We start from the raw sequence: 27,741 nt of genomic DNA on the forward strand, positions 1-27,741 counted from the left end.
CGTGCGTCCGGTATCCGCCATTAGTGCAGTGGGATTTAGACAATTGATGGAGGTAGTGTGTCCTCGGTTCCAAATCCCGTCTAGATTCCACTTCACTAGGCAGGCGATACCGAGACTGTACAGAAACGTCAGAAAAAGTGTCCTCAGTGTCCTGAAAAATGCCGTTGTACACAATGTCCACTTAACCACGGACATGTGGACAAGTGGAACAGGGCAGACTAAGGACTATATGACTGTGACAGCCCACTGGGTAGATGTATCACCTTACGCAGCAACAGCAGCAGCGTCACCAGTAGCAGCATCTCAGAAACGCCAGCTCGTTACAAGGCAGGCTACGCTGTGTATCACCGGTTTCAGTAAGAGGCACACCGCCGACAACCTCTTAGAGAAACTGAGGGAAATCATCGCCCAGTGGCTTACCCCACTTAGACTCTCCTGGGGATTTGTGATATCTGACAATGCCACCAATATTGTGCGGGAATTACATCTGGGCAAATTCCAGCACGTCCCATGTTTTGCTCACACAATAAACTTGGTGGTGCAGAATTTTCTGAAAAGCGACAGGGGCGTGCAGGAGACGCTTTGGGTGGCCCGAAAAATTTCTGGCCACTTTCGCCATTCAGCGACTGCGTGCCGAAGACTGGAGCACCAGCAAACACTCTTGAACCTGCCCCGCCATCACCTGAAGCAAGAGGTTGTGACGCAGTGGAACTCAGCCCTCTATATGCTTCAGAGGATGGAGGAGCAGCAAAAGGCCATACAAGCCTATACATCCACCTATGACATAGGCAAAGGAGGGGGTATGCACCTGACTCAAGCGCAGTGGAGAATGATTTCCGTGTTGTGCAAGGTTCTCCAGCCCTTCGAACTTGCCACACGTGAAGTCAGTTCAGACACTGCCAGCTTGAGTCAGGTCATTCCCCTCATCAGGCTTTTGCAGAAGCAGCTGGAGAAAGTGAAGGAGGAGCTAAGACGGAGCGATTCCGCTCGGCATGTGGGACTTGTGGATGAAGCCCTTCATTCGCTTTGCCAGGATTCCAGGGTGGTCAATCTGTTGAAATCAGACCACTACATTTTGGCCACCGTGCTCGATCCTAGGTTTAAAGCCTATGTGGTGTCTCTCTTTCCGGCCGACACAAGCCTGCAGAGGTGCAAAGACCTGCTGGTGAACACACTGTCAGCTGAAGCGGAACGTGACACGTCAACGGCTCCTTCTTCATTTTCTCCCGCAACTGGGGCTGCCAGGAAAAAACTTAGGTATCCTAAGCAACCCGCTGGCGGTGATGCAGGGCAGGCAGGACCAAGTTTGGACATCTGGTCCGGATTGAAGGACCTGGCAACAATTTCTGACATGTCTACTGTCACTGCATATGATACTGTCACCATTGACAGAATGGTTGAGGATTACATCGGTGACAGCATCCAAGTAGGCATGTCAGACAGTCCATACCTGTACTGGCAGGAAAAAGAGGCAATTTGGAGGCCCCTGTACAAACTGGCTCTATTTTACCTGAGTTGCCCCCCCTCCAGTGTGTACTCCGAAAGAGTGTTTAGTGCAGCCGGGAACCTTGTCAGCAAAAGGCGTAGGAGGTTGCTTCCACAAAATGTGGAGAAGATGATGTTCATCAAAATGAATTATCAGCTCTTCCAGGGAGACCAGCCTCCAGAAGGTACAGAGGGACCTGTGGTGGTGGATTCAAGTGGGGACGAGTTAATACTTTGTGAGGATGAGGATGTACACACTGAAGAGGGTGAGGAATCGGTGGATGAGGAGGATGAGGATGACATCTTGCCTCCGTAGAGCCAGTTTGTGCAGGGACACATTAATTGCCAGCTTGTTTTGTGGTGGCCCAAACGAACCAATCATTTCAGCCACAGTTGTGTGGCAGACCCTGGCGCTGAAGTGATTGGTTTGTTAAAGTGTGCATGTCCTGTTTATACAACATAAGGGTGGGTGGGAGGGCCCAAGGACAATTCCATCTTGCACCTCTTTTTTTTCTTTGCATTATGTACAGTTTGGGGCCTAGTTTTTCTAACTGCCATCCTGTCTGCCACTGCAGTGTCACTCCTAGATGGGTCACGTGTTTGTGCCGCCCACTCGTGTCGCTTAGCATAGTCATCCAGCTACCTCGGTGCAACCTTTTGGACATAAAAACACTATTGTGAGGTGTGAGGTGTTCAGAATAGACTGGAAATGAGTGGAAATTAAGGTTATTGAGGTTAATAATAGCATAGGAGCAGAAAAACCTACAAATTCTGTGATTTTAGCTGTTTTTATGCTTTTTTTTCCAAAAAATACAGATCCAAAACACAAAACCCAGAACCCAAAACACGGAAGGGTGGTTTTGGCAAAACCAATCCAGATCCAAAACCCGAAGAAAGATCCAGATCCAAAACCAAAACACAAAACACGAAAAGTGGCCGGTGCACACCCCTAATTAATATATATATATATATATATATATATATATATATTATATATAATCACAGCAACCTCTGTGGAGGTATTGGTGGTTCGCTACTAATAATTTTTTGCTGTTTCACAATTACATGCTCAGATATTAACCTGATATTTTAGACGTATATTTTTTTTGGTATCGTGTATTTTTCCATTGTGTCATATGTTTGTGTGTTTGTATACGGCCATTTATAGGCAATATTAAATTACATTTAATACGATCAAGGTATTAGGTCTCCAATCAGCAGCGCTTCTCTCTCTTTTTTTCTGATAAGTAGTCTGCCAGGGTGAATGGACCTTAAACGCCCTGTCGTTATATGTGAGCATAACCTTAACTTATCTAAAATAAAGACACCAACAACTTCATTGCTATAACAAACTTGATCAGCCTTTATTTAAAATATCAAATCTCAAAATACTGGTGGCGGAAAAAAGAGCGTCATAAGACAAAATGGCCAAATCCACTTAAGGCAATTCCACTTATCCTCCACGTTACTTGCAGAGCCAATTGCCCTTTAAGCAAGTAACATTATTAGGGTCTCCAAATCTTGCACCAGTGCACTCGAACAAACGCCCGGCCAGTAGGCCAGTGCAGCTGACCCCAGTAGGGTAAAATCAGCCATCCAATGATGCAGATTGCACCCGTAATTAATTGCCGTGAATTTAACCACGTTCTTTCCTGCTAAGCCCGACACTACCTCCTAAAGACGGGGCCCGCCACCAACCTACACTAAACTCACCAAAACTCTTAAGAACAAATAAGTCCTTTCTTCCGTAAGGTGGACCCCATCAGCACGAGAGAGTCCCTAAAACAGATCAAAGGATGAACTACCACCACATCTCCTAAGGCTAACACACGTGTGGACACCAGGGAATTGATCTTACACCTGGCCTTATCAACCACCATTCGCGGCCTTACACCCCTCCATCTTTGCCGCTCCAGGGATAGTAGCAGGTGGAGAGTTTGACTGGGGTGGTACACCTGTCAAACCGTATCGCAGGTGTTCTAAGGCGAGCTCAGGGAGGACAGAAACCTCCCGTGGAGCAGAAGGGCAAAAGTTTGTCATTGCACCATGGCCACCAGGTACATATGGCCTAGATGTCCCTCACTATCTCATACCTCAATTCCAGGGACGACTGAGACCCCAGATCATTTCCCTCTAGGTGTAAGACTAAAACTCCAGGAGCATCAAAACGCAAAGCTACATCCAAAAGTGACAAAACAACAACAAATTGAACAAGCAATGCAAACATAACTGGCCTCCTCGGATCATCCGGTGACGGGGCCATTCTAGGCCAGCCTTTAATGGCCCTTTGTACCAAAATTCCCTTTGTAAAATCCCTGTGCCCATGAAAGCGCAACAAAAAGGTAACCCCGGCAATGACTCTAGACACAACCGCTCTAGACTTACCAGAGGAATAATGGCCCCCTATGAAGGACAAAAAGACCAGGTAAACATGCTTACCTCCGTCACGCTTACATGACAAAAATGACTCCCACTGGTTCCAGGCCGCCAGGTAAGACCTCCAAGTGCTGGGGGCAAGGGAGTGCTGCGCTAACCCCTCCATTCCGGAAAAATATCCTGCCAACAATGAGGGGGGAAAAGGTCACCAATAGCAGCAGCAGAGGGGGCGAGCTCTCTAAATCTTACCCACTGAAAACGCAATAGAGCGTCCGCTATGGAATTATCAACCGCCTGGACATGCCGCGCCTCAAAGCGAATATTGCATGCTAAGCAGTGCAAAACCAGCTGCGCCAGGAGCCTGAGAACCGGCAAAGATATAGATCTCTGATGGTTAATGGCCTGAACCACCCAAAAGTTACCACACGAAAAAATGATGTGTCGGTTACTGAGCCGGTTACCCCACAACTCTTAATTGTTGGTCAGCCCCCCTGCAACCCAAGATGTAGGCCACGAGGAAACCGACAAAGAACCGTCCAGGTAAGCCCCCAAACCAGTCGACCCTGCAGCATCAGTGAAGAGCTGCATCTGAACACTGGCCGCAGGGGTGGCCAACCAGGTGCTAACGCCATTATAGTTTTCCAAGAACACGTCCCAATCCCAGAGGTCCCTCCTAAGTTCGGACAACAGCCTTATGAAGTGCTGAGGCTGCGTACGCCCGCTGTTGCCCTCTCCAATTTACGACAGAAAATCTGGCCCATGGGTATAATTTTGCAAGTGAAATTAAAAAGCCCTAATAATGATTGCCCTTGGCGCAAGGTAACCTTACCCAGCGACAAAGCAAGAGTAATGTTGCCCCGAAACTTCATTACTTTCTCTGCAGGCAGACGACAGCAACAGGCTGCCGTATCAATCTTGCTGCCGAGGGTACGGCAGGCGAGTACAAGGACCCTCAGTTTTAGCGGATGCAATTGGGACCCCAAACTCCGTAAACAAAGCCTGCAGAGAAAACATAAGCTCCGAGCAGCGGGGAGTACCAGCCAGCCCTAGACAGAGGAAGTCGTCGAGTTAATGAGCTACCCTGGACTCACCCGTGCCTGCGCAAATGCACCAGTGTAAAAATGAAATAAAGGCCTCAAAGTAAGCGCAGGACACAGAGCACCCCATGCACTTATCGACGTAAAATCCTTCCCCCAACCGAAAGCCCATGAACCGAAACGAGTCGGGGAGCAAAGGCAAGAGGCGGAAAGCGGACTCCACGTCGACCTTTCCTAACAAAGCTCCCGGTCCCTGTAACTTCACCAAACTAAGGGCGTCCTCAAACGGTTGATAACATACCCGAGCCAAAGACTCCGGAACGGCATCATTCACCGACCCCCCAAATGGAAAATATAGATGATGTATTAATCTGAACTTCCTGGGAGCCTTCTTGGGCACAACTCCCACTGGGGAGAAGACCAGATTGTGCAAAGGAGGAGCAGCAAAAGGCCCATCCATGTGACCCAACTGCACCTCCTTGGCCACCTTGTCTTTCAAAATTCCAGGCCATAAATAAGCCAAACGTAGATTTTTTTTTGGAGTGCCTAGCCAAACATTACCAGCCCTGGGAGCTGAAACCTGCAATCAAGAAACTAGCCGCTTCACGCAAAGGGTACCAATCCAACCACCTGCATATGGCGTCCACGCAAACCAGGGGTCCCGGTGCTGGCAGGCTTGGAGCCAGCATAAGGGGCAGGCAGTTTGTGTCAATCTTTGATTGGGTGGGGTGCACCTTATTGCAAACAGTGGTGTCGAAAATGACACCGAGCGCCTGCTGCGCAAGTGCTGTTATTAAAAGCGAAACAACAGCCTTTCGCAGGAGGAGCTTTGGCAGAACGAGCCAGGGCAGAGCCCTGCCTGCCCGTCATCTTCCCGAAGGAAGCATCGACAGCCTGCGGAGCGGGTTGCGTCACTTCCAGCCAGACCTCGACATCCTTCCACCCAAAATCTAGGAATTTAACCCCGGACTGCTTACAACGAAACTCCTTGTCGTACCGTTGCCAGACTGCATCACGTGAAGTGCAGTGGTGTAGATAACGTATAATATTCATGGCCTCATCTGGACACGTCTTTAGGTAACACCCGGCAAAAACATAAAAACCGTTTAACCATTTAACGCATGAACAATGCACATCCTCTCCGATGCCACCCTTCTTTTTTGCCGCAGCTAAAGCCTTCCTAGTCCTGGAAGTAAGAGCAAAGACGTCTATGTTTTTGTGTATATGGGGACGCAAACCACAAAAAACCGCCATATTAGCACACCGGACAATGTCCCCCGGGCTAATGTTCGATTCCTCGCTAGTGCTAGAGGACAGACGACGCCTTAGCTTAGCTTTCTTCCAACGCTGGCGCCAATTTTCAGAACTAGATGAGGATGTGGACCTAGACTCAGAACTTAATAGCCACTCACCATCGGACTCACCAGAAGTGGTCACGTCCTCCACCCATAGAGTCCTACTGGACCTGCAAACCTCCGACTCCATACCCACCACGGACAAGCCGGACAGACCAGCAACGGCCACATCATCTGCATGCGTAGCCTTACGAGACCCACGAGTCGCGGTCCCCAGACCTGACATGGACATGCCGGACAGACCTGTAACAACAAAGGAAGAGGCCGGAGATGACATGCAGACATTTCTGTCAATTACACCCCAAGCGAGTAGAGGTTGAGGGCCAAGGATAGACAGCAGGTGGAGATATGATAGGAGACTAATTCTGATAAGCAACAGAGGGGGGCGAGACAGCCGCTGAGAGGCCACAAACCATGGACAACTGAGCAACTAGAGGTGCCAATTGTGCCTGAACAGCAGACGCTTGCCCTACACCATCGGACGCCCCGCCCACACCTGTGCTCTGCAGCAAAGGGGTCAATGACCCTACAAAGGGAGACCAATACACCCGTCAGTGCCCCCAAATATGGGGAAACTGCAGTGTAAGGACAGGGGCTAATTTGGCCTTGGGAGAACTACGGCAACGCTGAGTATGGGGACGGGGAGGCCCCCAATCTCCGGAAACTATGTGGGCACCGTGCAGTCCTATCATGGGCCTGTATCACCCCACCACCACCACCCCTATACCAGCCAGAAGCAGGGCACAAATCATTATCCCCATACCTACTGGGAGGATCAGGAGATCCTGCAGAGGTCCCTGGGGAGCTAAAATGGCCACTGCCTGCCACATCTAAGATGGTGCCTGCATCTCCACTGGACCCTGGCGCCATTACGTAGACCCGCCTGGGGAGCCTGGGCACCCGTGAACGCCTGCTTGCATGCTGCCGGGCTCTCCTCCCTACCATCAAGCCGCCGCTATCCGGGGAGAAGGCCGGAGTGCGCCGTCATCTCCCCTGCCCACGGACCATGATCTCTGCATTCCCACTGCTGTCTGGGAGGGAGGATGGGGCGCGCCGATGCATACCCTGTACCCAAACCAGACACCAGGTCTGGAAACTGAGCACCCGGCGGGGAAGACAAGGTGACCGCGGGCGGGGAGAAGCCAACAGACACATTATGGGCACTCTCCCGGGCTGGGCACGATGAAGCCAGCGGGGGAAGGCCCCCTGGGACTCCGCATACCGCGCTGGCATAGGGGCTGACCGCTGAGGTCTGGGCATAGCTGCCAATCAAGGTAGCGAAATAAGAAAAAAAAAGTGTCGGAGGGTGAAAATACAGAAAGAATGACAGTAAGAGAGCAGAAAGAAAGAGGGGTAGAACTTTATTTAATAAGATAAAGAAAAGCTGAAAGCTGAAAACGGCGCACAATAAATTCTTGTACTTGCCTCAACAAAGTCCAAGAAAAAAAGAGGCAGAGCCCTGCCTGACCTTGTACTAAATAAAATAACTCCTCCCACCATCTATGACCCCTCTGATTCTAATAGGCTGACATTAAACTCCAAATATTAACCTTCTAAATACCACTACACTGGAACCTATTTATGTTCCCAAATACCTAGGGATTTAAGCTTGTTCCCTCATAATGGGGTAGATGTATTATTGCGGCACTTAACGTGCCGCTATAACGCTTCCCGCTTCGCCTCTTAACCGAGGCGAAGCAGGAAGCATTACCAATGAGATGTATAAACATCTCATCGGCCGGAGAGGGGGAGCGTTAACTCCCCCCTCCGGCGTTACCCGCTAGAGACAGCAGCGCATCAGCCTAGTGCTGATGCGCTGTGTCTCTGTCCTGGCCAGCTCCAGTGAGCATGCGCGGGATCTCGCAAGTATCGCGAGATCCCCGGGTGCAGCCCAGAGCCGGTAGCCACCGCAGCAGGGACAGCGCTGTCCCTGCTGTGGGGATAGGCTAGCGCCAGGCTGTAGCTGTCGATAACGACAGCTACAGCCGGCCGAACGGTCAGACGATCTGACCGTTCATACATAGCCCAGGCTATCAGCGCTGCTATCTTGTAGATAGCAGCGCCGATAATGACAGGGGCGCTTAGCGCCCCTGTAATTTACCGCCCAGACCCCCGATCATACATCGGGGAGAAGCGGTATCAGCGCACATAACGTGCGCTGATACCGTTTCTGGGCGTCATACTTCTTCCCCAATGTCTTGAAACATTTCTGTGGCTGAAATCACTTTGCCAGTCTCAGAGGTGATGTTTCCCCAAGTGAGAATCGTATTTGGGGGAAAAAAAAAAAGTTGCATCCTGCAAACACAAAGAAAATAGTTCCTCTCTCATAGGGGGCTGATCGGTTAGGAGGAAGAGAAAACGCTTTTATTCCTGTAACCCTGCAATTTGCCGCAATGGCCACGAAGTGCTCCCAGAACGGTCGGACTAAGGCGTTTTCGTAACCAGTATCTTTTACTTTTTCCTCGCACCCCATAGAGGTGAGCAGGATAATTAACAAAACTTGTCCGCCATAATAGATGGTAATGTGCGCAGCCGGATATCGCGGTATTGTCCCGTGGCACACCCAGATGAATGGAATCCCCCCTCCCCTTTAGATCTATGCTCAGTTATTACTAATGTTAAAATAAAGATCCCTTAATAATGGGGGAAGGGCCAGGTAGACTGCGGCAAAGCCTACGGTATCTCGTCAGGGAGCTGGACTTAAGGTGCATACACACTAGACGATATGCTCCCTGAGCGATATCGTCTAGTGTGTCCCCGGCAGGCTGTGCTCAATGTCGTTCATGACATTGAGCACAGCCGCTGAACGATATCATTAGCGATATCGTTCAGCGCCGGGCTCTCTCACCCATTCCCTGACATGCAGCAACCTGACGAGGTCGTCAGGTTGGCCTGCATGTCAGCCCGATGAACGAGGATGACGAACGACCCGCGGGAACGCGCGTCGTCGTCATCGTTCATCTTTTTTGTGTTAAAAATGGACGATAAAGTGGACGACTGAACGATAACGATATCGTTATCGTTCAGTCGTCCACTTTAATCGCCCAGTGTGTACGCACCATTAGAGGGCTTTTCATTTAGTTAGCAAATCTTTACACTGCCGAATTGAAAAAAGGTATCAGCAGGTTTAAGCTGATTGAAAAACACTTTCCTATCAGAGCTGCCTTAGTCTACAGCACTGTTTTTCATTTACAAATTGTATTATAGTTACTAAGCCAGATGGTACGTTCAACATTCCCTATTGTGTCGCGTTAAATGCAGATTTAAAATTCAGTGGAGCCGTTCGGCACAAAGGAATCTCGGTGTGGATCCAGCGGCGGGAACACGAGCCAGCGTGATACTGTAACAATGCTGTACAGGGATAATTCCATCTGTCCCCTTACCTGTCGGATCAGGGATCTGCGCAGTGTGCTATTATTATTATTATTATTGCATCTAATTTCAATAGACCATTATAAACATGCCCATCCATCCTCAAAGGGGCCTGTGTCTGGTGCTCATGGTTCCCATACTTAACTTACAATTAAGATCAGTCTAAAGATGGCCACACATCTAAAGATTATCTGTCCAACCAGCCAACTAGTTGATTGGTTGGAATGAAAATCTGGTAAGGAATGGGAGTAACTGATGATCAGCAATTTGCTCCTAAATGCCAGAAAACAGATGAAATTGGCCGTCAGACAAGTTTGTTAAATGTTTGATCTAAACAATTTGTTCAAACAACAGTTTTTGTCCATTTTCCGGCGTTTGGGAGCAAATTGCTGATTGTCATTTGCTTTCATACATTACCAGATTTTCATTCCAACCAATCAACTAGTTGGCTGGTTGGACAGATAATCTTTAGATGTGTGGCCAGATTAAGGGCCACCTGGGACTGAAAATGATCCTGGGCCTATTGTGAGAAGTGTAGGAGGTGTGACCAGTGCTGTGTGGGTGTGGTCAGTGCAATGTGCGCATGTACACAGTCTGCCACAATGTCTCCCTAAATATTTAAGGCCCTCATTCAGAGCCACTCGCTAGCGGCAGTACGCTCGTTCCGAGCGATGTTCGCACATCTGCGCATGCGTACGGTTTTTAGTACGCATGCGCGAACCAGTCAGTGCGGCTGAAAATCATTTGTACGCAATATAGCGAGTGCCTGCTATTTTGAGTGACAGAATGAGGCGTATGTGGGTGGTAACAGGGGAAGGTGCTTGAAAACGGGGAGTGGAGATCCGATCGCAGGCGTGCTTAAAGGTCAAAACGGGCGTTTTATGGGTGTGCATAATTAATACAGCAGCGTCAATGATCACGTCACTTGGTTTTTTTAAACTCAGAACTGCTCGCAAAATAGCGGTTGAAAAAACCAACCACAAGAATAGCGAGCAGTTCATATCCTGTTCGATGTACTCGATTAATCTAATAAATAGCGGACATGACGTATGGTGCGAGCGGCATGGGGGCGTTTTTATCAAATAAACGAGCGTATGTTTTGCTCGCTCGTTCAGACTTAGAGGTGTGAACAGACTGCAATGTGCGAACGGATCATTTGCATAGCCACCCCTTGTTTTTGAACGAACGAACGCAAATAGCGAACGGCTCTGAATGAGGGCCTAAGTTCCATGTGGGTGTGACCAGTGCAGTGTGAGCCATGTACACAGTCTGTCACAATATCTCCCTAAATATGTAAAAGTCTAAAAAAAAATGATTTATGGCTGACCCTGGAGCCAGCTGGGAGACTGGTTATCATCATGCTGTCATGACACATGGGCCTATTTTTATGGGGAGGCCAGGGGCTGTAGCTCCATCCACCCCCCATTAGCAATCTGGCCCCCGAAGGAGGCGTTTCAATTAAAGGCAGTGTAACATTGCAGGTCACAGCGCTATATATTATACAGCTACAGTAGTGTAACAGGGCTGTGGTGGGTCGTTCTCACTTAGGAAAAGGTACAATGAATAAATAATATATACTGTATGCCTGGTATAATTTGCCCTTAGTATAGGGAAGTACATAGGTGTAAGTGATGATGGCCAGCAGCAAAGCCAGCTCCCACATAGAGACCTGCTCCGTGTAATGTGTGTGTACTCCCTTACGTGTCTACCAATGTTACATATGACGGGCAGTAATAGATTTGGAGGTGAACCAGTGCAGGGAATCCCTGCTGATGTGGATGAGAAGCTGGAAGACGGTTACTTATTATCCATCCTTAACGTGCAGCACGAATCTGTAACTTAGGTTCCACCAACTGTTACCAGATATTCGCTTACTCATCACCTTAATACTACCTGATAAATGCCCCCCGGGCGGCAGGACACGTCCTCTTTTAGCCATCGGACAGGTCCAGCTCATAGTGTCAGTATAGCACCGGGCACGGCACAGTCTCAGGATTATCTTGGCAACAATGGTAAGTGACCAATATTCTTACGGAAGAGTCTGCAATTAGGAAACCGATGGAGTAGCCTTTGTTGCAGCACTTGCATGGCTCTGCAATTAGATATACAGGGTAAATGATGTGCAGAATGTGAAATAAAGTCTCCATCTGTACATTGAACAGTGATAAATGTAACTTACTGTACAGTAAGTGAAGACCACTAAGGGGTCTAGTTACTAAGCAGTGTTAGGAGACAGAGTGAAAAGTGATAAGGTGCCAGACAATCAGCTCCCAAATGTCATTTTTCAAACACAGCCTGTGAGATGACAGTTAGGAGCTGATTGGCTGGTACCTTATCACTTTTCACTCTGTCTCCTAACGCTGCTTAGTAAATAGACCCCTAAGTATTATTGGTACTAGTGATCTCTAATATCACTATTGCATGAGATTCCCCTTACAGAATAACTAACATCTTTGCAGCCATTATTACAGAGTAGTATTTTGTATTAGTGCCTCATTTCCTGGACTGCTGTGTGTGAACAATGTAGATAATCCTTATATAATACAACAGTGGTAGTAATATACTAAACTCCCCTTTTCCTGACAGTACAGGGTAAACCAGCAATATAGTACCTTGAAATAACGACACTGAGACTTGCGTAAGGGGAAAGGAAGGTCAGATTTATTTATTTAAGTATTAAAATTTAAGCTAATAAAGTATTTTTAACTATAATTGAACTGTAATTTAACTAATAAGAGAAAGAAAAGACCCAGACACATTATGGGTGGCGCAGATAGAACGGCCCCACAATGCAATATCACCAACTGCATGCTCACACCACTCTGCCACATGGGAGGCGATGCCAGCCCATTATCCTCCCTAAGGTACCCACCTCCCGCCCAATAACACAATGTGAGGCCCACCGAGATCGGTGATGCCGCTGACCCCAGTAGGGTATAATCAGCCTAAGGGGTCTATGTACTAAGCAGTGTTATGAGATGGAGTGAAAAGTGATAAGGTACCAGTCAATCAGCTCCCAACTGTCATTTTTGAAACACAGCCTGTGAGATGGCAGTTGGGAGCTGATTGGCTGGTACTTATCACAGACATCACTTTTCACTCCGTCTCATAACACTGCTTAGTAACTTGACCCCTTTGTCATGAACGGGACAGCACCTCAAGCTGCAAAGGAAGATGGCGACTGCAACCATTCTTTCCCGACAAATGCAGACACCTCTTTTGGACCGTGCCGACCACCATACAGTAAACTAGCACCCTGAAACTGCCTCTGGCTAAACCCTCAATAAACAAAAAACAACCCTCCTCATTCATATGGACGTTCTAAAAAGATGAGTATCCCTGAACCTTATTAAAGGATGAGGAATGACCTCACCTCTTGACTGTGCACCTGGCGACCCCCTACCGAATTGATTCGTCTACTAGCTACATCCAAGGCCCCAGGGGACAAGCAATCTCTCCACACACGCCTTGGAATGATCTCTGACCACAAATTCACACACAAAGGCCACATGTCTGCAATCACTCCCAAATCAGCCAAAATGGAGAACCGCAAATCCAATGATGTACGAGACGTCAAATCATTGCCGCCCAAATGAACGATCAACACCAACGGGAACTAACTGACTGAACTAGACAAAAAGGTCATGAGGGAACTCCAACGCATGCCATGAACTCCCAACCATCTTACTCGACCTAAAACTGGGAAACAAACTTCACCCCGACTAAAACGGGACCTCCCAGCCCAAAAAGACAAACTAATGACCCACAATCCAAATGGGACATGAATCCAATCGAGCACCTGTAAAAGAATGTAAAATAACTATGAGATGGGTAAAACGGGATGTAGTTTCTCATTCTGGCGTGCAATATGACGACGGTCTAAATACCGGCGCCTTTATCCCGTTAGCGTCAGGATCCCGACCACTGGCATCCCAAAGGTAAGTATCGGCAATTAGGGGAGGGTTAGGGGTACGGTGCGGGGTTAGGGTTAGGCACTAGGGGGAGGGAAGGTTAGGTTTAGAGTGCGGGAAGGGGAAGGTTAGGCTCAAGCACTAAGGGGGAGGTTAGGTTTAGGCACTGGGGAGAGAGGATTAAGGTTAGCGTAGAGGTTAGGGTTAGTGCTAGCATACTTACCTATGGGTGTCAGGATTCTGACTGTCGGATTGCCGCTGTCGGTATTCTGACCAGCAGCATCTCGACTGCCGGCAATCCATACCCAACCCAGGTAAAACATAGAAAGAAGAATAAATTCCTACGTCAGAGAGGCTATCACAAATGGGGAGAGGGGATCCTAACCTGGCTTGAAGCAAAACACAAATCGTCCACCAGCCGGCAGAAGCCTTGATTAAGAACTAGTGGTAAAACAAAATTCCCTAAGACCTACAAATATGGCGAGTAGCTACTCCCCAAGTTAGGATGCAAAAAACCAACTTACCGAGGTGTAATGTAATTTTTTATAGGCACTAGACTTCCGTCGGCCCAGGGCTTTGATCTGCTTCACAGAAGAACCAAACACGGCAGCCGACGTAGCAGCGTCAAAGCTGTCTAAAATGTCTGCCAAGCAGAAGTACTGAAATGGCTCCTCAACTCCACCCCCAATACACTAAAGCTAAACCCCTAACCCCACCCACAATCTCAGCTCAGCACAGACGGTGTAGCTTCCTCTTCTTTTATCCCCAGCATCTCCTGGCCTCCCCTATCTCTTCTCTGGCCCTTCCCCATGAGGCCATGGCCCTTTTTCAGGTGCACTATCTTATGTCCCTACTTAAAAAATGGCAGGGAGGGGCGCCAATGCTCTCTCTGGCACAGGGCACCAAAAAGTCTAGTTACGGCTCTGATGGTTATCATTACTGCCTCACAGCACTGAGATTGTGGGTTCAATTCCCACTACGGCTCTAACTGTTTGGAGTTTGTATATTCTCCCTGTGCTTGCGTGGGTTTCCACCGGGTGCTCCGGTTTCCTCCTACACTCAAAAAATATACTTATAGGTTAATTGGCTCCCCACAAACATTAACCCTAGTGTGTAACATGTGGTAGAGAATATAGGCCCTCATTCAGAGCCGCTCGTTAGCGGCAGTACGCTCGTTCCGAGCGATGTTTGCACATCTGCGCATGCGTACGCTTTTTAGTACGCATGCGCGAACCAGTCAGTGCGGCCGAAAATCGTTTGTACGCTATATAGCGAGTGCCTGCTATTTTGAGTGACAGAATGAGGCGTATGTGGGTGGTAACAGGGGAAGGTGCTTGAAAATGGGGAGTGGAGATCCGAACGCAGGCGTGCTTAAAGGTCAAAACGGGCGTTTTATGGGTGTGTATATTTAAAACAGCAGCGTCATTGACCACGTCACTGGGTTATTTTAGAGCCAGAACTGCTCGCAAATTTGTGGTAGCAAACACCAACCACAAGAATAGCGAGCAGTTCATACGCTGGTCGATGTACTCGATTAATCTAATAAATAGCGGACATGACGTATGGTGCGAGCGGCCAGGGGGCGTTTTTAACAAATAAACGAGCGTATGTTTTGCTCGTTCGTTCAGACTTAGAGGTGTGAACAGACTGCAATGTGCGTACGGATCATTTGAATAGCCACCCCTTGTTTTTAAACGAACGACCGCAAATAGCGAACGGCTCTGAATGAGGGCCATAGATTGTAAGCTCCACTGGGGCAGGGACTGATGTGAATGGTCAAATATCCTATGTGTGCGCTAAATAAATAATCGGTAATAAATTAATAATAAAATTACAAGTAACCCTTTCCTGGTCGTATCAGATCACCCCCAGGTTCCGGTGTTTAATCACCTCCGTGCATATTAATTTCCTACGTCTCCCATATACTGTATAAACTACTGTAAATTATTAGGTATGGTAATGTAACCACCACTGCAACCTATAAGGATATTATAAGTCACTGAGGAGTGGGATCTGCTCATGGAGGAAAATTCAAGTAGCCACGAGTTTCGTAAAAGTTAACGCGGGTCTACTTCATGTTCATGACGCGCGGTCCTTTCAGCATACCTGCTCCCGTGAGCCGCGATACTCAATTAGAGAAGGCACTTTTCGGGGATGGTGCCAGTGAGGGCTCAGTATTTACACATGGTGCCACTTGTGAAAAGTGCTTCAAAAAGAGGGGAAATCATCCTGAGCGCCCCCCCAAACAGTGGAAAATAAGATAGTGGGGCAGTATATAAGGCTGATAGTGGGGATAATAATAATTGGAGCAAATTAAAGTCCATAATTTTAATGCTGTTTGAAATATATTGGGGAAAAAATATATAACCGCTCCTCAGATAAACCAGACGTTTTCTGGAAGTGGGCCATCAGCTCTTAAGTCTAAAGCTGGGTACACACTGATAGGTATATATCGGCCATTCCATTGAAGCAAGATTCAGGAGCATGATGATTGACTGAGTGCCGCCAACCATAAGATCCGGAGGTCGAGGTCCGTTATTGCTGAAAAAAAGAAGGATGAATGAACTTATAGATTAGATACCATTGCGCCTTGAGGCCTTCATGAAATTCACTATATCTGTATCTTTTTGTAATTAGGGGCCTGATTCAGCACGGATCGCTATTGCGATCGCGGCTGCGATTACGCACGCAAATTTGCTGCAAAATTATGCTAATGAATGTAATCACAGCCAGCATAGAGACCACCACCTACCGCTATCTCACATCCGTAATACCTTGCAGTGCTGTGTATACATCGATAACATCGGACCCCCACGCACAATTACAACAGGTCAGACATTACTCAGAAATTGCTAACCTCGTCGCACACAGTGAACTGCATATGCAATTGCAGTGGCTAATTTCTGTACGCTCAAGTAACGGCGTTCAAACTGACTCATCAATGTGCCTCTTCATGATTTGAATTGCATATACATACAGTATATACACTCATGATGTCAGTGGGGCCGCCCCCAAATGGCAGGCGTTCCTTTGGGTACGCCTCCGTTTGGCCAGCCATCCCCCCCCCCTGCCTGCCTCTAAAACGGGGCAAGCTGTCAATCACAATCGACAGCTGCCCCGCTATGGTGTGAGACTCGTAGCAACGGAGCGCCCGTCGCTGGCTGGGTCTCGCGCACACTGGAGCCGGCTTCGGCATGCGCAGTGGGGGACCATCGACCCGCTTGCGAGTGCTGTGCGCTCGCGAGCGGGTCTGAATCAGGCCCTTTGTCCCCTAGAGGACTTAATGAATATAATCCTTACAATATATTTTTATTAAAAAAAGTCTCTCTCAAATAAATTTTCTTTTTACTTATTGTGCAATCGATAAGTTATTACTATTGCAATAGTCATTATATGATATATTGGTCTGCTATATACCTATATTTGTGTGAGATATCTCCTGGTTTATTTGCTACCCAGGCCCACTGTGTTATCTCCCACAGTTACCACTACAATATATTATATGTATGGGCATTGGTTATCCATACCTCCCAACATTTTATTATTGTCACCTGGGACATCTGCGCACCGAAGGCGCACGTGCTCCTGAAAAGGGGGTGTGGCCTGCACATAAAGGGGTGTGGCCTATCGGCACACCCCGTTTTCATCACTAAGAGGCGTGCCCAGCATCTCCCAGATGCTGGGCTGCCCCGGGCTTCCCTCCTTACTGTGAATAGATCTATTCTCACTCTGCATACACGCTGGTCTGCTATGCAGAGTAGCGGTGTATGCCTCCCTCAACGTCCCCCCCACCGCGGGACACTGCGGCCCGCGGGTGGGATAGCCCCATAAAAACGGGACTGTCCTGCTGAATGCGGGACAGTTGGGAATTTCTGATGCAAACAGTTACATATGTTAGTTTATACTGACTAAACATTGTTTGTGGGTTGCTTCTAGCACATTGACTTGTTTTATGGATAATGCATTTTATACCCACAAAAAAAAAATTCTATTCTTTTAACACTAGTGAGATCCTAGCCCCACTTCCTGTTTTTGACACTAGTGAGCTCCTAGCCCCACTTCCTGTTTTTGACACTAGTGAGATCCTAGCCCCACTTCCTGTTTTTGACACTAGTGAGATCCTAGCCCCACTTCCTGTTTTTGACACTAGTGAGATCCTAGCCCCACTTCCTGTTTTTGACACTAGTGAGATCCTAGCCCCACTTCCTGTTTTTGACATTAGTGAGATCCTAGCCCCACTTCCTGTTTTTGACACTAGTGAGATCCTAGCCCCACTTCCTGTTTTTAACACTAGTGAGATCCTAGCCCGACTTCCTGTTTTTGACACTAGTGAGATCCTAGCCCCACTTCCTGTTTTTGACACTAGTGAGCTCCTAGCCCCACTTCCTGTTTTTGACACTAGTGAGCTCCTAGCCCCACTTCCTGTTTTTGACACTAGTGAGATCCTAGCCCCACTTCCTGTTTTGACACTAGTGAGATCCTAGCCCCACTTCCTGTTTTTGACACTAGTGAGATCCTAGCCCCACTTCCTGTTTCTGACATTAGTGAGATCCTAGCCCCACTTCCTGTTTTTAACACTAGTGAGATCCTAGTCTCACTTTCTGTTTTTGACACTAGTGAGATCCTAGCCCCACTTCCTGTTTTTGACATTAGTGAGATCCTAGCCCCACTTCCTGTTTTTAACACTAGTGAGATCCTAGTCTCACTTTCTATTTTTGACACTAGTGAGATCCTAGCCCCACTTCCTGTTTTGACACTAGTGAGATCCTAGCCCCACTTCCTGTTTTGACACTAGTGAGATCCTAGCCCCACTTCCTGTTTTGACACTAGTGAGATCCTAGCCCCACTTCCTGTTTTTGACACTAGTGAGCTCCTAGCCCCATTTCCTGTTTTGACACTAGTGAGATCCTAGTCCCACTTCCTGTTTTGACACAAGTGAGCTCCTAGCCCCATTGCCTGTTTTGACACTAGTGAGCTCCTAGCCCCACTTCCTGTTTTTAACACTAGTGAGATCCTAGCCCCACTTCCTGTTTTAACACTAGTGAGATCTAAACCCCACTTCCTGTTTTAACACTAGTGAGATCCTAAACCCCACTTCCTGTTTTAACACTAGTGAGATCCTAACCCCACTTCCTGTTTTTAACACTAGTGAGATCCTACACCCCACTTCCTGTTTTTAACACTAGTGAGATCCTAACCCCACTTCCTGTTTTTAACACTAGTGAGATCCTAACCCCCACTTCCTGTTTTTAACACTAGTGAGATCCTAACCCCCACTTCCTGTTTTTAACACTAGTGAGATCCTAACCCCCACTTCCTGTTTTAACACTAGTGAGATCCTAGCCCCACTTCCTGTTATTGGACATGATTTTGCCACACCTCCTGTCATATACTTGATGCCACACTTCCTAGTTTCGGATGCCCCACTTCCTGTTTTTTAATTTTCACTTTAACTAGTCACAGCATTATAACTAAGTTAGGGCCCCATTTACAAACGAAATATAACCCCTTTAGCGCTTGCTAAAGGGGTTATACCTTCTTGCTGTATTTAGTAAACAGCGGTAATCTAAGATTACCGCTGTTTGTACAGCATCGCTCTCGCCATCTAAAAGATGGCGAGAGTGATGCGGACCCCATTGCTGACTATGGAGACCCGGCGGTGCCTTTCCGGCTTCAACGAAGCCTTCCAGGCACTTCCGGGTCTCCCTGTCATGTACATGCGCAGACAGACCGTCGCGCATGCGCATGACCCTGGAGCCCCGTCGCTGGCAGCGTTAGGCTACCAGCAACCCAGCGGAGGACCTCGTCAAGGATGAGGATTCCGCTGGACTTCGCGGGACCTCGCCGGAGGGGTAAGTATTACTAAATACCAGTGGGATTTTCGTTTGTATCACAGTGATACTAAACAAAAATTACCCCAGGTATTTCCCTTCGTTTGTAAATGATGCCCTTAATCTGAAATACCCTTATAATGACAGTACACAACATGGAGTAGTGTCACTTATTCACAACCAGTCACATTAAGCAGTTTACCACTTCTCAACATATTCTAGTTCTATTTAGTTGTTATGTAACAAATGCTCAGTTAGCACATATTAGCATGTTAGAGTGTACAATCACTTATGTAACAAATGCTCAGTTAGCACATATTAGCATGTTAGAGTGTACAATCACTTATGTAACAAATGCTCAGTTAGAACATGTTAGAGTGTACAATCATTTATGTAACAAATGCTCAGTTAGCACATATTAGCATGTTAGAATGTACAATCACTTATGTAACAAATGCTCAGTTAGCACATATTAGCATGTTAGAGTGTACAATCACTTATGTAACAAATGCTCAGTTAGCACATATTAGCATGTTAGAATGTACAATCACTTATGTAACAAATGCTCAGTTAGCACATATTAGCATGTTAGAGTGTACAATCACTTATGTAACAAATGCTCAGTTAGCACATGTTAGAATGTACAATCACTTATGTAACAAATGCTCAGTTAGCACATATTGGCATGTTAGAGTGTACAATCACTTATGTAACAAATGCTCAGTTAGCACATATTGGCATGTTAGAGTGTACAATCACTTATGTAACAAATGCTCAGTTTGCACATATTAGCATGTTAGAGTGTACAATCACTTATGTAACAGTTAGCACATATTAGCATGTTAGAGTGTACAATCACTTATGTAACAAATGCTCAGTTAGCACATATTAGCATGTTAGAATGTACAATCACTTATGTAACAAATGCTCAGTTAGCACATATTAGCATGTTAGAATGTACAATCATTTATGTAACAAATGCTCAGTTAGCACATATTAGCATGTTAGAGTGTACAATCACTTATGTAACAAATGCTCAGTTAGCACATATTGGCATGTTAGAGTGTACAATCACTTATGTAACAAATGCTCAGTTAGCACATATTAGCATGTTAGAGTGTACAATCACTTATGTAACAAATGCTCAGTTAGCACATGTTAGAATGTACAATCACTTATGTAACAAATGCTCAGTTAGCACATATTAGCATGTTAGAGTGTACACTTATGTAACAAATGCTCAGTTAGCACATATTAGCCAGAGTTCAATGACATTATACAAAGTGATTGTACACTCTGGCTAATATGTGCTACCTGAGCATTTGTTACATAAGTGATTGTACACTCTAACATGCTAATATGTGCTAACTGAGCATTTGTTACATAAGTGATTGTACACTCTGGCTAAAGGCCCCCATACTGCACATCAGCAATTGATTGCAGCAATCGTGCAATTTATAAAATTCTTTCCCTTTGTCAATTGATTGCAGATTGCCACAATCGTTTGTGTATAAAAATCGTTCCCTTTTTCAATCGATTGTGGCAATCTGCAATCAATTGAAAAAGGGAAAGAATTTTATAAATTGCATGATTGCTGCAATCAATTGCTGATGTGCAGTATGGGGGCATTTAGCCAGAGTGTACAATCACTTATGTAACAAATGCTCAGGTAGCACATATTAGCATGTTAGAATGTACAATCACTTATGTAACAAATTCTCAGTTAGCACATATTAGCATGTTAGAGTGTACAATCATTTATGTAATAAATGCTCAGTTAGCACATATTAGCATGTTAGAGTGTACAATCATTTATGTAACAAATGCTCAGTTAGCACATATTAGCATGTTAGCGTGTACAATCATTTATGTAACAAATGCTCAGTTAGCACATATTACCATGTTAGAGTGTACAATCATTTTGCGATCGCGGCTGCGATTACGCACGCAAATTTGCTGCGAAATTATGCTAATGAATGTAATCACAGCCAGGATAGAGACCACCACCTACCGCTATCTCACATCCGTAATACCTTGCAGTGCTGTGTATACATCGATAACATCGGACCCCCACGCACAATTACAACAGGTCAGACATTACTCAGAAATTGCTAACCTCGTCGCACACAGTGAACTGCATATGCAATTGCAGTGGCTAATTTCTGTACGCTCAAGTAACGGCGTTCAAACTGACTCATCAATGTGCCTCTTCATGATTTGAATTGCATATACATACAGTATATACACTCATGATGTCAGTGGGGCCGCCCCCAAATGGCAGGCGTTCCTTTGGGTACGCCTCCGTTTGCCCAGCCATCCCCCCCCCCTGCCTGCCTCTAAAACGGGGCAAGCTGTCAATCACAATCGACAGCTGCCCCGCTATGGTGTGAGACTCGTAGCAACGGAGCGCCCGTCGCTGGCTGGGTCTCGCGCACACTGGAGCCGGCTTCGGCATGCGCAGTGGGGGACCATCGACCCGCTTGCGAGTGCTGTGCGCTCGCGAGCGGGTCTGAATCAGGCCCTTTGTCCCCTAGAGGACTTAATGAATATAATCCTTACAATATATTTTTATTAAAAAAAGTCTCTCTCAAATAAATTTTCTTTTTACTTATTGTGCAATCGATAAGTTATTACTATTGCAATAGTCATTATATGATATATTGGTCTGCTATATACCTATATTTGTGTGAGATATCTCCTGGTTTATTTGCTACCCAGGCCCACTGTGTTATCTCCCACAGTTACCACTACAATATATTATATGTATGGGCATTGGTTACCCATACCTCCCAACATTTTATTATTGTCACCTGGGACATCTGCGCACCGAAGGCGCACGTGCTCCCGAAAAGGGGGTGTGGCCTGCACATAAAGGGGTGTGGCCTATCAGCACACCCCGTTTTCATCACTAAGAGGCGTGCCCAGCATCTCCCAGATGCTGGGCTGCCCCGGGCTTCCCTCCTTACTGTGAATTGATCTATTCTCACTCTGCATACACGCTGGTCTGCTATGCAGAGTAGCGGTGTATGCCTCCCCCAACTTCCCCCCCACCGCGGGACACTGCGGCCTGCGGGTGGGATAGCCCCATAAAAACGGGACTGTCCTGCTGAATGCGGGACAGTTGGGAATTTCTGATGCAAACAGTTACATATGTTAGTTTATACTGACTAAACATTGTTTGTGGGTTGCTTCTAGCACATTGACTTGTTTTATGGATAATGCATTTTATACCCACAAAAAAAAAATTCTATTCTTTTAACACTAGTGAGATCCTAGCCCCACTTCCTGTTTTTGACACTAGTGAGCTCCTAGCCCCACTTCCTGTTTTTGACACTAGTGAGATCCTAGCCCCACTTCCTGTTTTTGACACTAGTGAGATCCTAGCCCCACTTCCTGTTTTTGACACTAGTGAGATCCTAGCCCCACTTCCTGTTTTTGACACTAGTGAGATCCTAGCCCCACTTCCTGTTTTTGACACTAGTGAGATCCTAGCCCCACTTCCTGTTTTTGACACTAGTGAGATCCTAGCCCCACTTCCTGTTTTTAACACTAGTGAGATCCTAGCCCGACTTCCTGTTTTTGACACTAGCGAGATCCTAGCCCCACTTCCTGTTTTTGACACTAGTGAGCTCCTAGCCCCACTTCCTGTTTTTGACACTAGTGAGCTCCTAGCCCCACTTCCTGTTTTTGACACTAGTGAGATCCTAGCCCCACTTCCAGTTTTGACACTAGTGAGATCCTAGCCCCACTTCCTGTTTTTGACACTAGTGAGATCCTAGCCCCACTTCCTGTTTTTGACATTAGTGAGATCCTAGCCCCACTTCCTGTTTTTGACACTAGTGAGATCCTAGTCTCACTTTCTGTTTTTGACACTAGTGAGATCCTAGCCCCACTTCCTGTTTTGACACTAGTGAGATCCTAGCCCCACTTCCTGTTTTGACACTAGTGAGATCCTAGCCCCACTTCCTGTTTTTGACACTAGTGAGATCCTAGCCCCACTTCCTGTTTTGACACTAGTGAGATCCTAGCCCCACTTCCTGTTTTGACACTAGTGAGCTCCTAGCCCCATTTCCTGTTTTGACACTAGTGAGCTCCTAGCCCCATTTCCTGTTTTGACACTAGTGAGCTCCTAGCCCCACTTCCTGTTTTTAACACTAGTGAGATCCTAGCCCCACTTCCTGTTTTAACACTAGTGAGATCCTAACCCCAATTCCTGTTTTTACACTAGTGAGATCCTAAACCCACTTCCTGTTTTAACACTAGTGAGATCCTAAACCCCACTTCCTGTTTTAACACTAGTGAGATCCTAAACCCCACTTCCTGTTTTAACACTAGTGAGATCCTAAACCCACTTCCTGTTTTAACACTAGTGAGATCCTAAACCCCACTTCCTGTTTTAACACTAGTGAGATCCTAAACCCCACTTCCTGTTTTAACACTAGTGAGATCCTAACCCCACTTCCTGTTTTTAACACTAGTGAGATCCTACACCCCACTTCCTGTTTTTAACACTAGTGAGATCCTAGCCCCACTTCCTGTTTTGACACTAGTGAGATCCTAGCCCCACTTCCTGTTTTGACACTAGTGAGCTCCTAGCCCCATTTCCTGTTTTGACACTAGTGAGCTCCTAGCCCCACTTCCTGTTTTTAACACTAGTGAGATCCTAGCCCCACTTCCTGTTTTAACACTAGTGAGATCCTAACCCCAATTCCTGTTTTTAACACTAATGAGATCCTAAACCCACTTCCTGTTTTAACACTAGTGAGATCCTAAACCCCACTTCCTGTTTTAGCACTAGTGAGATCCTAAACCCCACTTCCTGTTTTAACACTAGTGAGATCCTAACCCCACTTCCTGTTTTTAACACTAGTGAGATCCTACACCCCACTTCCTGTTTTTAACACTAGTGAGATCCTAACCCCACTTCCTGTTTTTAACACTAGTGAGATCCTAACCCCAACTTCCTGTTTTTAACACTAGTGAGATCCTAACCCCAACTTCCTGTTTTGACACTAGTGAGATCCTAGCCCCACTTCCTGTTTTGACACTAGTGAGCTCCTAGCCCCATTTCCTGTTTTGACACTAGTGAGCGCCTTGCCCCACTTCCTGTTTTTAACACTAGTGAGATCCTAGCCCCACTTCCTGTTTTAACACTAGTGAGATCCTAACCCCCACTTCCTGTTTTTAACACTAGTGAGATCCTAACCCCCACTTCCTGTTTTTAACACTAGTGAGATCCTAACCCCCACTTCCTGTTTTAACACTAGTGAGATCCTAGCCCCACTTCCTGTTATTGGACATGATTTTGCCACACCTCCTGTCATATACTTGATGCCACACTTCCTAGTTTCGGATGCCCCACTTCCTGTTTTTTAATTTTCACTTTAACTAGTCACAGCATTATAACTAAGTTAGGGCCCCATTTACAAACGAAATATAACCCCTTTAGCGCTTGCTAAAGGGGTTATACCTTCTTGCTGTATTTAGTAAACAGCGGTAATCTAAGATTACCGCTGTTTGTACAGCATCGCTCTCGCCATCTAAAAGATGGCGAGAGTGATGCGGACCCCATTGCTGACTATGGAGACCCGGCGGTGCCTTTCCGGCTTCAACGAAGCCTTCCAGGCACTGCCGGGTCTCCCTGTCATGTACATGTGCAGACAGACCGTCGCGCATGCGCATGACCCTGGAGCCCCGTCGCTGGCAGCGTTAGGCTACCAGCAACCCAGCGGAGGACCTCGTCAAGGATGAGGATTCCGCTGGACTTCGCGGGACCTCGCCGGAGGGGTAAGTATTACTAAATACCAGTGGGATTTTCCTTTGTATCACAGTGATACTAAACAAAAATTACCCCAGGTATTTCCCTTCGTTTGTAAATGGTGCCCTTAATCTGAAATACCTTTATAATGACAGTACACAACATGGAGTAGTGTCACTTATTCACAACCAGTCACATTAAGCAGTTTACCACTTCTCAACATATTCTAGTTCTATTTAGTTGTTATGTAACAAATGCTCAGTTAGCACATATTAGCATGTTAGAGTGTACAATCACTTATGTAACAAATGCTCAGTTAGCACATATTAGCATGTTAGAGTGTACAATCACTTATGTAACAAATGCTCAGTTAGCACATATTAGCATGTTAGAGTGTACAATCACTTATGTAACAAATGCTCAGTTAGCACATATTAGCATGTTAGAATGTACAATCACTTATGTAACAAATGCTCAGTTAGCACATATTAGCATGTTAGAGTGTACAATCACTTATGTAACAAATGCTCAGTTAGCACATGTTAGAATGTACAATCACTTATGTAACAAATGCTCAGTTAGCACATATTAGCATGTTAGAGTGTACAATCACTTATGTAACAAATGCTCAGTTAGCACATATTAGCCAGAGTTCAATGACATTATACAAACTGATTGTACACTCTGGCTAATATGTGCTACCTGAGCATTTGTTACATAAGTGATTGTACACTCTAACATGCTAATATGTGCTAACTGAGCATTTGTTACATAAGTGATTGTACACTCTGGCTAAAGGCCCCCATACTGCACATCAGCAATTGATTGTAGCAATCGTGCAATTTATAAAATTCTTTCCCTTTGTCAATTGATTGCAGATTGCCACAATCGTTTGTGTCTAAAAATCGTTCCCTTTTTCAATCGATTGTGGCAATCTGCAATCAATTGAAAAAGGGAAAGAATTTTATAAATTGCATGATTGCTGCAATCAATTGCTGATGTGCAGTATGGGGGCATTTAGCCAGAGTGTACAATCACTTATGTAACAAATGCTCAGTTAGCACATATTAGCATGTTAGAATGTACAATCACTTATGTAACAAATGCTCAGTTAGCACATATTAGCATGTTAGAGTGTACAATCACTTATGTAACAAATGCTCAGTTAGCACATATTAGCATGTTAGCGTGTACAATCACTTATGTAACAAATGCTCAGTTAGCACATATTAGCATGTTAGAGTGTACAATCACTTATGTAACAAATGCTCAGTTAGCACATATTAGCATGTTAGAATGTACAATCACTTATGTAACAAATGCTCAGTTAGCACATATTAGCATGTTAGAATGTACAATCACTTATGTAACAAATGCTCAGTTAGCACATATTAGCATGTTAGAGTGTACAATCATTTATGTAACAAATGCTCAGTTAGCACATATTAGCATGTTAGAGTGTACAATCACTTATGTAACAAATGCTCAGTTAGCACATATTAGCATGTTAGAGTGTACAATCACTTATGTAACAAATGCTCAGTTAGCACATATTAGCATGTTAGAATGTACAATCACTTATGTAACAAATGCTCAGTTAGCACATATTAGCATGTTAGAATGTACAATCACTTATGTAACAAATGCTCAGTTAGCACATATTAGAATGTTAGAATGTACAATCACTTATGTAACAAATGCTCAGTTAGCACATGTTAGAGTGTACAATCATTTATGTAACAAATGCTCAGTTAGCACATGTTAGAATGTACAATCACTTATGTAACAAATGCTCAGTTAGCACATATTAGCATGTTAGAGTGTACAATCACTTATGTAACAAATGCTCAGTTAGCACATGTTAGAGTGTACAATCATTTATGTAACAAATGCTCAGTTAGCACATATTAGCATGTTAGAATGTACAATCACTTATGTAACAAATGCTCAGTTAGCACATATTAGCATGTTAGAGTGTACAATCACTTATGTAACAAATGCTCAGTTTGTACACTCTAACATGCTAATATGTGCTATCACTTATGTAACAAATGCTCAGTTAGCACATATTAGCATGTTAGAGTGTACAATCACTTATGTAACAAATGCTCAGTTAGCACATATTCGCCAGATTTCAATGACATTATACAAAGTGATTGTACACTCTGGCTAATATGAGCTACCTGAGCATTTGTTACATAAGTGATTGTACACTCTGGCTAAATGCCCCCATACTGCACATCAGCAATTGATTGCAGCAATCATGCAATTTATAAAATTCTTTCCCTTTTTCAATTGATTGCAGATTGCCACAATCGATTGTGTACAAAAATCGTTCCCTTTTTCAATCGATTGTGGCAATCTGCAATCAATTGAAAAAGGGAAAGAATTTTATAAATTGCATGATTGCTGCAATCAATTGCTGATGTGCAGTATGGGGGCATTTAGCCAGAGTGTACAATCACGTATGTAACAAATGCTCAGGTAGCACATATTAGCATGTTAGAATGTACAATCACTTATGTAACAAATGCTCAGTTAGCACATATTAGCATGTTAGAGTGTACAATCACTTATGTAACAAATGCTCAGTTAGCACATATTAGCATGTTAGCG

The 27,741-nt window shown here is 45.6% G+C and overlaps 1 protein-coding gene across 2 annotated transcripts in view; it reads left to right on the forward strand.

Moving 5' to 3' along the window:
* Positions 1-11,564: 11,564 nt before the first annotated feature.
* LOC148442495 (L-gulonolactone oxidase-like) overlaps positions 11,565-27,741 on the forward strand; it is a 367,708-nt gene continuing 351,531 nt past the window's right edge. For both annotated transcript variants that reach the window (XM_088463888.1, XM_088463887.1), the window contains exon 1: positions 11,565-11,637. In XM_088463888.1, coding sequence (XP_088320014.1) covers positions 11,635-11,637 — 3 coding nt within the window. In that variant the 5' untranslated portion in view covers positions 11,565-11,634. The remainder of the gene's footprint in view (positions 11,638-27,741) is intronic.

This window comes from Taudactylus pleione, unplaced genomic scaffold (assembly GCF_031769625.1).
Source record: "Taudactylus pleione unplaced genomic scaffold, aTauple2 ptg001494l, whole genome shotgun sequence".
Taxonomy (NCBI): domain Eukaryota; kingdom Metazoa; phylum Chordata; class Amphibia; order Anura; family Myobatrachidae; genus Taudactylus; species Taudactylus pleione.